Raw genomic sequence first — 11,558 nt, forward strand, 5'->3', positions numbered from 1 at the left:
ATAAACATTATCATTCAGATGGAACCTTGGACGTAAGAGAAAAGGAGAAACAGCAAAGACAAGAGAAAAGATCAAACTGGCTTGGCTGAGTCTTGGCTGAATTTTGAAGCCCCCAGGAGACAGCGCGTGGAGTAAGGCCTACGTATTACTTGGAAGCCGTGATGCCGAGCGCGGCTGAGCTTAGACCCTCTTTCTTCATCCTCTTCATCCTCTTCCCCCTAGGAGAAAGCCGTCCGCCTTAAACCTACAGAGTACCGGCAGGCTAGACTAGCATTTAATTGCAGAGACAGGGTCTTTTGTGGCTGATTACGTCCCCCATCTCCCTTTAATCCTATTTCAGTTATAGTGGCACTTTAGCCATTGGCTGCAACGTATCTGATCTTCTGTGGCTGAGGCTGAGACTGAGCGGAGTGGACAGGCCTGGCCGGTCTAGGAGCTCTCCGGTGGGCTGGCCAGATATTCGTATCCCACAGGCCACAGCTTCTGCCAATTTGACAGGAAACGTTTCCTCTGAAGCTTGCAACGTCATCTAAACGATCGCAATTAACTACGAGGATACAGTTAAGCCTCTCCAGGTTTACCTCGTCCCTTGCATCGGCTCATCCGGCTTTGATACAACCTCGCGACAACTACTGGCGCCAATTGGTGCCGCACTTCCGCTCACCATGGTCAACTTTATCGAGGTCGTAGAGGCCATCATGACCCCCTCGCTCACCACCATCATCATTGGCGCTCTCATCGTCCTTGGTGCTCCCATCATTCTTCACCTTCTCCTGGCCTCCTCGAGGACATATACCGTCCCTCCCAGCGTTCTCCTCGTCGGTCCCGCCAACTCTGGCAAAACCTCACTTCTCACGCTATTTGAGCGCGGCGCCACTGGTACCGAGACGCACACTTCGCAGGTGTCGCACGACGTCGAGCTCAACGCTTCCACCGACTCTGAGCACAAGCACTCGTACCGTAACCACGATGTTCACGACGGCACCTACACCAAGTTCCTGCTCATCGACACCCCCGGTCATGGCAAGCTGCGAAACGTCGCTGAGGCCAAGCTGAACCGCACCGAGAAGCTCAAGGCTGTTGTTTTCGTCGTGGATGCTGCTGCTATTGGAGAGCCCGAGGTTCTTGCGCCCACCGCTGCGTACCTCTATGATGTCCTGCTGTTCTTGCAGAAGCGCGCTACCAACACCAAGACCAAGACTTCGATCCCAATTCTCATCGCCGCCAACAAGATGGACCTCTTTACTGCGCTTCCGTCAACCCTTGTCAAGACCAACCTGGAGGCTGAGCTGACGAGAATCCGTGCTTCGCGAAGCAAGGGACTTTTGGATTCGGGCGTTGGATCTGATGATATCGGTTCAGAGGAGCAGGATTCTTGGCTGGGCGAGTACGGTTCATCCAAGTTCACCTTTAGCCAACTCCAAGAATTTGACATCGACGTCGATGTTCTCCCTGGAAACGTCACCGGCGATGGCCCTGGTGCAGACAAGTGGTGGTGGTGGATTGCTCAACGCATATAAACGACGAAACATTCACAAGCAGGAGGTTCAATTGGATGACACAATTATATTAATGACATTTTTAATTTACGTAGAAAATTCCCGCCGCAAATGCCATGTAGATGTTGAGTCTACCGCCCAAAAATGCAGTCTATCAAACAAACTTATCCAAATAATCCATCTCTTTTTCTAAAAAGGTATCCTGGAACGCCAGACGTGAATGTCGTTGAAAACATGAGTACTCGTTCCTATCCTCTCGCGAGGTTTTCTTTCTTTCTCTACAACTTCTTGTTGATCATCCATGTGAGGAGGTCAACCTTTGTGACGACAGCAATGGGCTTGGACAGAGACTTGGAGTCGCCCGACTTTTCGGTTACAACAGCAGCACTGTTCCACTCGAAGAACTTGCTGAGGGTGGTGAGGGGTGTGTCCTTTGTGATCTCGACAAACTGCCTGCGCTTGCCGGGGTTGATGGGGGAGGCGAACTCGCGGGGGTCAGTGACGATCTCGTCGAGACGGGCGAAATCGAACATGACGTCTGACACGGAGCTCTGGCCCGTGGCGCGGCCGCTGGAGATGTAGCTCAGGAGGTTACCGAGGGTAACAAGACCGACGAGCTTGGTTCCGCTGGCGGAGAGGACGGGGAGCTGGTCGAAACCCTTGTCGCGCATGGTCTCGATGGCCTCGGAGCAGGTGGAGGTGGCACCGACGGATGTGACGGGCTTGAGGCGCAGAGCAGCAATGGTGGCGCCCTCGTAGGGGTCAGAGTTCTTCTTGTCGCCGTTGCCGTTGACGGTGGACTCGACTCCGTTGACGGGGAGGAGGTTGTTGGCGGCGAGCCAGTCGTCATCGGCAAACTTGGAGAGGTAGCTTCGGATGCTGTCGGGCAGGACAACAACGACGACATCACCCTTCTTGAAACCGTACTCCTTGACGGCGAGAAGCATAGCAGCCATGGCGGAACCAGAGCTGCCACCGACGAGAAGACCCTCCTCGGAAATGAGTCGGCGAGCAAGGTGGAAGGACTCTCGGTCATCGGTCTTGTACCACTTGTCGACGATGTGCTGGTCGAGGACATCGGGGATAAAGTCGTATCCAATACCCTCCACCTTGTAACCTTCGTTGATGTGCTCTTGGTTCAGGAGCTCAGGCAGAGCAAGGATACTGCCATGGGGATCGGCAGCGATAACCTTGATGTCCTGGTTGTGCTTCTTGAGACCGCGAGCAATACCAGTGATGGTACCACCAGTACCAGCGCCAGCAACGAGAGCAGTGATTTTACCACCAGTCTGCTCCCAGATCTCCTGGGCGGTACCGAACTCATGGGCGTTGGGGTTGTCCTTGTTGCTGTACTGGTCGAGGATGTGGGCGTTGGGAAGCTCCTTTTCGAGACGTCGAGCAACACCGATGTGAGACTCGGGGGCGTCCCAAGCAGCCTGTGTAGGGGTACGGATGATGGTGGCGCCAAGGGCACGGAGGACGGAAACCTTTTCGGCCGACATCTTTTCAGGGAGGGTGATGATGGTCTTGTAGCCCTTGATGGCACCGACGAGAGCCAAACCAATACCACTGTTTAGAAAGTCAGCAAGATCTTTATGTCATGATTAGTAGTGAATCTTACGTGTTTCCACTGGTGGGCTCGATCAAAGTATCACCAGGCTTGATGCGGCCGCTCTTCTCGGCCTCTTCGATCATGCGCAGAGCGATTCTATCCTTGACGCTACCACCAGCGCTGAAGAGCTCTGGCTTGACGTAGACATCGCACTCGATACCCAGCGACTGGGGGATCTTGTTGAGTCGGACAAGAGGGGTGTTGCCGATAAGTTCAGTCGCGGAATGGACTGTAGCAGCGCGAGGCAAGACGTGAGGAACCTGAGACGCCATGATTGCTGGTTTGTAGTTTGTATAGAAGAGGAACAAAGAGAAACAAAGAGAGAAAAGAAAAAGAAGACCACTTTATTAATTAAATTTAGAAAAAAAAGCACGCCACGAGCCGAAACGATTGTTTGCTGTGGCGGGGCAGAAGCGGTATGACAGACAGAAACTGTCTCTTGAACTTTTTGGCCCCGCCAATGCCGAGATTATCCTGTGGAAACCGTTCTAGAACCGGGCTAGAAAAAGACCTGATTCGGTAGGCGGTGAGTGGGAGGAAAAGCCATTAGAGTTACCCGGTAGTTTATCGCCAAAGTTAAGCTTAATGGGTGCCTTTAGTTGATGAGGCTTGATAGTTCACATTTAATTATAGAAACAGCGTTTGTGTCTTGTAATCCAATCAGACGATAGTCAAACTGGGTGATACCATGAAAATGTCTGACTAAATCACGTCATTGTGTTCCGTTACTGAGCACCCTCCTCATATGAGCGCAATGTGAGCTGGATACCTGATCCTCAACAAGACTCCAGCCATCTACCTTTTTCTATCGTGTAACTCTCGTCTAGTCTACTTAGTCCCAGTAAGCAGACTATCTTTCACAGTAACTAATCATCTCTTTTCAAAAGTCCTTGACCACTTTACAATAGTTCCTCCCGCCACTTGTGTCAGAACCTATCACCATCGCCCCGGTCCTGGCTTCACCCCCGCATTTGTTTATCCTCCCTTGTAGATCTTATCTTGACGAGCTGTCTATCAACATGGGTTATAAGCACCAGTCGATGCCAAGACTTTTGTGTACTACGACCTGCCACTTTTGCATCCTGTGCCGATAGGCTAAGGCCAAGCTAGACAGAAGCTGGTGTTGCCTCTTGGAGTAGAGATGACGAGTGATTGATCATTGTAATTGGTCTATCTCTCTGCAATGGCTTGCTCGGGAACAAAATGGCGTACATCCTTTTACCTATATAACGGTCCTTCTGTCGCATTGTTTCTAATAGAAGTCATTGTGGCCCAATTGGTTGATCAATCATGAAGTTCTTCAATGCCTTGCTCTACGGAGCTCTCCTCTTCTCAGAGGTGTCAGCTGCCAAGAAGTTGACAGCCAGCCAAGTCGAAGGTGACATTAAAAAGTCCAAGTAAGTAAACAATCTCTCATTCAATTCACGTACCTAACAGACATAGACTTCGAAAGACTCTTGTAGACCTTAACAACATCGGCAAGAAGCACGGCGGCAACCGAGCCTTTGGTCTCCCCGGCTACAAGGCTTCCGTCGACTACATCTACAAGGAGCTCAAGAAGCACAAGAAATACCTCGACACTCACATTCAACCCTTCAACTACACTTTTGAGCAGACGAGGGATATTCAGGTGCGAGGACCTGACGGCGAGGATGTCTATGTCATCACTCTCATCTACAACGTCGGCACGCCTGCAGGTGGTGTGACTGCTCCTCTGGCCCTTGTGCCAATTGACGACACCCGCGGATCTGGATGCTTCGCCGACCAGTGGGAGGGCGTTGATGCCAAGGACAAGCTCGTTCTCGTCAAGCGTGGTTCATGTGCCATCTCGGACAAACTCAAGCTCGCAAAGAAGGCTGGTGCTCGTGGCGTTCTCCTTGTCCACAACGCTCCTGGTGAGGGTATCACCAGTGCTACACTCAGCGCTGAGAACCTGGAGCTCATTGTCCCTGTTGGCGTTATTCCTCAGGAGGTCGGAAATGCTTGGAGGAAGCGCATTGAGGGTGGCGAGTCGCTCGAGGTCACTTTGCTGGTGGACTCGTTCTATGAGACTCGAGAGACCTGGAACATTATCGCCGAGACAAAGCAGGGTGACCCTAAGAATGTTGTCATGATGGGTGCTCATCTTGACAGTGTCCAGGAAGGCCCAGGTATCAACGACGATGGTAGTGGAACAGCTGGTATTCTCGAGATTGCCAAGTCTTTCACCAAGTACACTGGTTATAAGAACAAGGTCCGCTTCGCTTGGTGGGGTGCCGAAGAGTAAGTAACCAAGAACTCGGACATTTACCGTTGACTGACACGACATATAGGAGTGGTCTTGCTGGCTCTTACTTCTACGGCGAGCAGTTGACTGAGAAGGAAGCTGACAGCATCCGATTCTACTTCAACTACGATATGATCGGTTCTCCCAAGCCCCAGTACTGGGTGCAAGCCAGCAAGCCCGCTGACAGAGTTGGTGGAGATATCCTCGCTGCTTGGCTCCGCAAGAAGGGCAAGACCGTCGAGTGGGAGTAAGTGTCAACCCTACCTACCTCCAAATCAATAATGATACTAACAGAATAAACAGAGAGTTTGGTGAATCCTCCGATTACGCCGCCTTTATCGCCCTCGGTATCCCCTCATCCGGTATCTTCACCGGCGCCGACGCAGAGACCGACCCATGCTACCACTTGGCCTGCGACACCATCGAGAACATCCACTGGGACGCCCTCACCCTCAACACCAAGACCGCTGGTCGCGCTGCTGCTCAGTTTGCGCTCAGCCTCAAGGGTGTTCCTGCGCGTGACAAGACTACTCCTAACCCCAAGAACAAGCGGGCTATTGCTGCGCGTTTTGAGTTGTGGCAGAAGAAGAGGACTCTTGCTAGCAACTCGCACAAGTGTAACCACAAGACCAAGGAGGTCGTTTAAGTAGGAGTTTGTTGAGTTGGGAAGAGAGTTGAGATGAGTGATGATGAGATGAGATGATGATGAATATTCGTGTATATAGTATAATTACAGTTTGAGTATTATTTTGTGATTATTACATGTTGTTTTATGCATTATTTCGTGACTCGTAAGGGAATGCCCGGTCGCTCATGCCATCATAAACACCATCAGCCATATGTTTCTTTTGATCCATCTGCCTCCACCTGACAAACAACGACTATGTCTGTCACTCATCAAACACACTCATATCTCAAAGCCCACTCACAACGTAATCCATCACCGATAAGTTCGAGGAAGATTCGAAGCTGCCCTCCTAGGATTGGGAATAGGAATCGCTCTATAAGTGGGAAACTTTGGTCCCCCAGGAACCTGCTCTCTTTGCGCAGCCGGAGGCGGATACTGCACCGGCACAGGCCTAGGAATAGCAACAGGCACAGGCCTCGTCCAACCCTCATGCGGCATCACAACCGACCAATCATCTTCCGAACCAGAGTAGCTGCGATAACTCCTCCTTATCTTGACCTGTTTCCTCGGTCGACGACAGCAGCAGCATACCACGACGAAAGAGAGGATAAAAAACCCAACGACAGCTCCGACGATGGCGCCGATTTCAGCACCGCTGAGACCATCGCCACTGTGCTGGGATGGGACTGCGACGGGACGGTCCGTAGCTGCAGCCGACACCACGCCTAGTGTGACGTGCGTGGTGTAAGTTGTGGACGGGAGCTCAACCGTCTGAGTTATGACTTGGGCCTCTTGGCGGATGACCATGTGGGGAACGACCATGATGAGACAAATGTGAAGAAGTGAAGGTATTCACAGAAAAGTGCAAAAGAAAAAGAAAAGATTCGGGGGTTGTAAAGCCTTATTTACAGAGAAACGAGACTTCCAGGTCTCACATACTGCAATGTCTCACATAACAGGCAACCATCCCGCGAGACATGTAGTCTGCTGATGCTGCTCCTGTTTGGTCCCACGGTTATATCCAGCCCTTTAAGATGGACCCCAAAGACATCTGCACCCCGAAACTGGAAATTCCAAGATGCTGTATGAGATGACTAACCACGTTAGTAGAGAAAAAAGACCGTCGATGTAACTGTATCTGTATGCGTTGAATGGTCAGTTGGTCCTTGTTGACCAATAGTAAAAAGGACAGTTGAAGAGAGGGTGTGGTGATGCAGGCTGAGCCAGGCTGCCGTAACTAACAAAGATGACTGCGTCGATTTTGCCTTTTTTGCGCTGTTTTTGTCTTTTATTTCTTGATCTTGTTGGTGTTCCATGGTTCGCAATGGTGTTTGTAGGCGGTGTCGTATGTTGATGACTATATCTGCGACAGGTATTGCTACCAAAGTACTGATGGTAACGTACCTAACTCACAACAAGAACGAGGTACAGATAGTCTGAGCGTTTGAGAGGAAGACGAAGGCATCGAACCATGTTTAGTCAGACCTCACTGGTGCGCTGTTGGACTTGGGTGACCAGTAACGTCGGTCTGACTGTAAAGATAAGCGAGACCGATGAGTCTTATTTGTGATAAGCTGATATGACAGGATCTCATTCAAGATGTCAGAAACATCTAACGACCCGGCAGTTATAAAGAGCCATCTAACTGTGAGCCCCACATACCATCCTATACCGCCTATTGGTATTGTTTGGTGCGCTGGAGTACCGCAACAGCAGGGAGGGCGCCTCGTGGCGGAAAGAACAGAGTATGATGAAAGGTATGGGTATTTATTGAAGGCTTCTAAAATATATGGGCAGATTAATGAACATGTTTGGGGTCAATAAGAAACCAGGATTGAAAGAATATTAGACGAAGCTACTGATAATGTATTAAGTTCTATAGATATACTAAAGCTGATCTCGTATTTTTATTAGCCAGTAAATCAGTACTGTCTCATGCTATCAGCATTATAATTGTTATAAGCCTAAGAAATAAGAGTATCAATATACCCTTGAGAAGTTGTACTGTCTAAGAATGCTCATTATGTTATATTATCTTAGACACATTAAGATGATATGTCTGTAGCCCTTTCGGTAGATTAAATATTAGGTAGTCTAGAGTTAAACAAATACTTCAACAAACTTTGCTCAATCATAAAAACTGGCCATCAAAATTATAAAACAGCTCAACATTCCCATCACAATCGCATCTGAAGACCTCCCGGATGCAGACCTTGAACAGGCGTCGTATGCGCTTCTCAAAATCCACATCCTCATTCTCTAGTTCACGACCGAGCATGAAACACCGGACAATGAGCTGCCAGCATTCCTCAAGGTAACGGCCCAACTCGTCTTTGTTTCCAGGATGAAACGGTCTGCCGTCGACAGGCAAACTTCGCCCAGGGCTGTATTCGGCCTTTGAGATAATGCTGTCGACTAGCTCTGTTGGTAGACCTTTTTGGCCCAGCATCCATCTGACATGAGAGACGTCGTTTGTGTGGGGTTGATAAGAAACTGGTTTCTCAAAGTTGAGAAACTCGTCGTAGGTTATTAGTCCGTATGGGTAGAATTTCAGCTTGTAGGTCGAACGATCGACGAACTCGGGACCCATGTCCCAGTCTGGATTCATCTCACGCATCTGAGACACAAAGGAATCATCTACCTTTATATATTGCTTCCACCGACGCAAGTCGAATGGTTTTGGGTAGATGTCGAATTGCTTGTCTTGAATGCCAAATACGTCTCTGTGAGGATATGTCGCGACCTGGCACTCTGAGGATAGCGTGCAAAGCCGGATAGCCATCTGGTATGATGCGAGGCCGCGGTAGTTGTCAACAGGCGAACCGTCTTCAGTCTGCCACGTTTCCGGAAAACAGTAGAGGATGTTGAGAGTCAGATACATCTTGATAGCATAGTTGCATATCATATCCCATCCAAGGGTGAAATCCTCACAATAGCATGGACCGGCGTTCCACCATTTAGCCAAATAACACTCATCCGTTGAGCAGACCTGGAGTACTGGATCCATTTCTCCGAGGAGTATTAATGTTTTGACAAATTCCAAATTGCGATATGCCTCGCCGTTGTGACCGTAAAACTCAAAACAGTCGTTGGGATAGTAGTCTCTTTGGAAAGCTGCGAGTTGACGCTCTTTGCGCGGCAGCACGCACTCGCACTTGTCGGAATCATTGGTATGCGGACATTGTAGTCCCTGATAAAATTTGGAAGATATAGAACCGTCTTTGTTCTTGGGATACCAGCGTTTGACTGTTGGTGCGATCTTGTCGACCAATTCATCTGTCAAAATAACATGTTCCTTTGGGGGGTCGTCATACTGCGTCCGTGGACCTTCATCCTCATCCTCGCCAGTCATGCTCTTTAAAAAGATGCCAGCGTCGAGAGGGTCATATTTCTCCGGGTACTTCTTACGCTCTCGTTGCGCATCTAAAGAAGCATTTTTGATGAATGCGTCAAGAAATTGAGATAGCTTTTGTCTTGTCTCTGGTTCATCTCGTGGATGCAGGTTGGGAGCATCATGTTGACAGGGGTTGGTGGGCTTCAAGTCGAAGATGGAGACCAAAGCTTGCCAAGGTAGTCTTTCTGCCTGATGGGCCATTTTGGATATGAGATTGTTAGCTGTAATGTCGATGTTAATGAGGGAATCGTAAGAAATATATAGTTTGGGTTGAGTGAATGCGCCAGGCTGAGTTTACCACGCCGTAAGCTAAGGTGTGAATAGAGTCATGTAACGTGCCTAACAATACAAGTGAAGGATGCACTTGCAGGGGAAACGACAGATACGAGGAGCAACAAGTGAGTCATAACAATTAAGTCGCCTTTTAATACCATGGATAGTAAAATAGTTGCTATCAATAACCTCGTTTTAATTATTTTAGTGCCTAATTAGAGAACAATAGAGAAAGAAATAATTAACAAACGTTCTAATTAAGAAAGAGCAATCAATAGTTCGTCGTGTGTTGACCGTTGTTTTTAAGCTTTACCCCACCGCTTCCTTCCTCCCACCTCAAATACACCAACGCTCAACCAAGACTCCTTGAACTTGGTCTAGTACATCAAAATCAAGACCGTCTTGACGGAATGCGACGATAACCATGTCAAAGTCACGTTCCAGTGCTTCAACTGTCCAATCCGATTCAGGCAGGCGCTCGATCTGAGGCACAGCCTCCTGCGCCACCAAAGGGTCAGCCCAAGCAACATCGACCTTGTTCGTCTCGACCAATTTCTTAGCCAGCTCAAGACCAGGCGAGTTTGCGAGATGAGATTGACCACGCTTGAACCCGATTCCGACAACGAGAACGCGGGGCTTCAATCCGTTGTTGTCGCTGTTGCAGAGACGCGAGACGGCGCGCTGCGCAATCTCAGATGGTCGGGCATGCATCTTTTCAGCAGCAGTCCGTAGAAAGGGAAATTCGCTGTTGGAGAGAAGATACCACGGGTTGACAGGAATGCAGTGTCCACCGACTCCCAGACCTGGTGAAAAAGGTAGATAGCCAAAGGGCTTAGTGGAAGCTGCGCGACAGACCTCGTACGGGTCGATGCCGTGTGGACCGCAAGCATCGGCCATCTCGTTGGCATAGGCGATGCAGACCATGCGTTGACAGTTCTCGTACAGTTTCATCATCTCGGCGACTTCTGGCTTCGATACAGGAACAACATTGTCAAAACTCTTGGAGTAGAGACGAATGATGGCATCCAGCGACCCAGGCACAATGTCGTCAAGTCCAGAGACGATTTTGGGGATCGAATGCGCAGGTGGCTCGACACGGCCAGGGTCAACGCGTTCCGGAGACATACCAGCGTAGAAGCCGCGTTCTTTGGCCAAAGAACCAAGAAGAGCTCGTGTCATCCCCACCGCAACTGAACTCTCCACGACGACAACAGCACCTTGTCGTCCATAAAGCCTGACGACGTTGATGGCACTTTGGAGGAAAGACGAGTCGATGGTTTTGTTGTCAAGAAGGAGAGTTGGCACCGAGATCAGAAAGTGAGTGGCCTTGGCAAGGTCTGAGGCTTTGCTTGTGAATCTCGCCCGACTGCCGACAGCTTGCTTCTTAGCCAACTGCAGTGTCCTGGCCTCTGATACATCGTATCCAAGGACATCATGGTTTCTTGAAAAGACATCGACAAGATGTTCACCGACGTAGCCAACGCCAATGACAGCCACAAGTGGCTCAGCATTTGTGTCAATGGAGTGTGTCACGACGTCCTGGAACGCATCTTCAGTCTCAGAGACCTCACTGGGAGGTGTGATGTCGTAGTATTCTCGACTAGAGAAGTTCCATGACTTTGTGTCTGTCTGGTGGCTAACAAAGGGTAGCCCCTGGATGAGGAGACTTTTTGAAAGAACCTGGGTCATGATTGTAACGATCGACAAGGTAGCGAGTGAATGGAGTGGAGTGAAGAGAGGTTCGGGAAATCCATTGGGGCTCAACAGCAGCATATGTATCCATTCCGACGACACCAGGCTCGTATCAAGGATATCGATCGACTCGTCCAGACATCATAACACATACAGACACACGGCCGGCTAATCCAGAACTGTGCCGTGCTCTC

At 49.6% G+C, this 11,558-nt stretch overlaps 6 protein-coding genes across 6 annotated transcripts; 2 read left to right on the plus strand and 4 right to left on the minus strand.

The window, feature by feature from the left end:
- Positions 1-161: 161 nt before the first annotated feature.
- On the plus strand, positions 162-1,520 carry FGSG_06543 (uncharacterized protein; the record flags this gene model as incomplete). Its single annotated transcript, XM_011327852.1, has 2 exons — positions 162-231; positions 562-1,520. 2 exons carry the CDS (start codon positions 162-164, stop codon positions 1,518-1,520), a joined length of 1,029 nt encoding a protein of 342 aa, XP_011326154.1.
- On the minus strand, positions 502-3,444 carry FGSG_06544 (cystathionine beta-synthase). The gene is made up of 2 exons (XM_011327853.1): positions 3,121-3,444; positions 502-3,068 (listed from the first exon to the last, which is right to left on the minus strand). The coding sequence occupies exons 1-2, from the start codon at positions 3,381-3,383 to the stop codon at positions 1,778-1,780; spliced, it is 1,554 nt and encodes a 517-aa protein (XP_011326155.1). The 5' UTR covers positions 3,384-3,444; the 3' UTR covers positions 502-1,777.
- A 957-nt stretch (positions 3,445-4,401) lies between these two features.
- Positions 4,402-6,859, plus strand: FGSG_06545 (uncharacterized protein; the record flags this gene model as incomplete). The annotated part of the gene is made up of 4 exons (XM_011327854.1): positions 4,402-4,508; positions 4,555-5,373; positions 5,424-5,624; positions 5,681-6,859. The coding sequence occupies 4 exons, from the start codon at positions 4,402-4,404 to the stop codon at positions 6,021-6,023; spliced, it is 1,470 nt and encodes a 489-aa protein (XP_011326156.1). The 3' UTR covers positions 6,024-6,859.
- Positions 6,318-6,827, minus strand: FGSG_06546 (uncharacterized protein; the record flags this gene model as incomplete). The annotated part of the gene is made up of 2 exons (XM_011327855.1): positions 6,318-6,563; positions 6,597-6,827. 2 exons carry the CDS (start codon positions 6,825-6,827, stop codon positions 6,318-6,320), a joined length of 477 nt encoding a protein of 158 aa, XP_011326157.1.
- A 1,277-nt stretch (positions 6,860-8,136) lies between the features above and the next one.
- On the minus strand, positions 8,137-9,600 carry FGSG_06547 (uncharacterized protein; the record flags this gene model as incomplete). Its single annotated transcript, XM_011327856.1, has 1 exon — positions 8,137-9,600. One exon carries the CDS (start codon positions 9,598-9,600, stop codon positions 8,137-8,139), a length of 1,464 nt encoding a protein of 487 aa, XP_011326158.1.
- A 293-nt stretch (positions 9,601-9,893) lies between these two features.
- FGSG_06548 (uncharacterized protein) lies at positions 9,894-11,382 on the minus strand. The gene has a single exon (XM_011327857.1). It carries the CDS (start codon positions 11,359-11,361, stop codon positions 10,009-10,011), a length of 1,353 nt encoding a protein of 450 aa, XP_011326159.1. The 5' UTR covers positions 11,362-11,382; the 3' UTR covers positions 9,894-10,008.
- Between the last annotated feature and the right edge of the window lie 176 nt (positions 11,383-11,558).

The sequence above is a fragment of the Fusarium graminearum genome, chromosome 4 (assembly GCF_000240135.3).
Source record: "Fusarium graminearum PH-1 chromosome 4, whole genome shotgun sequence".
NCBI lineage: Eukaryota > Fungi > Ascomycota > Sordariomycetes > Hypocreales > Nectriaceae > Fusarium > Fusarium graminearum.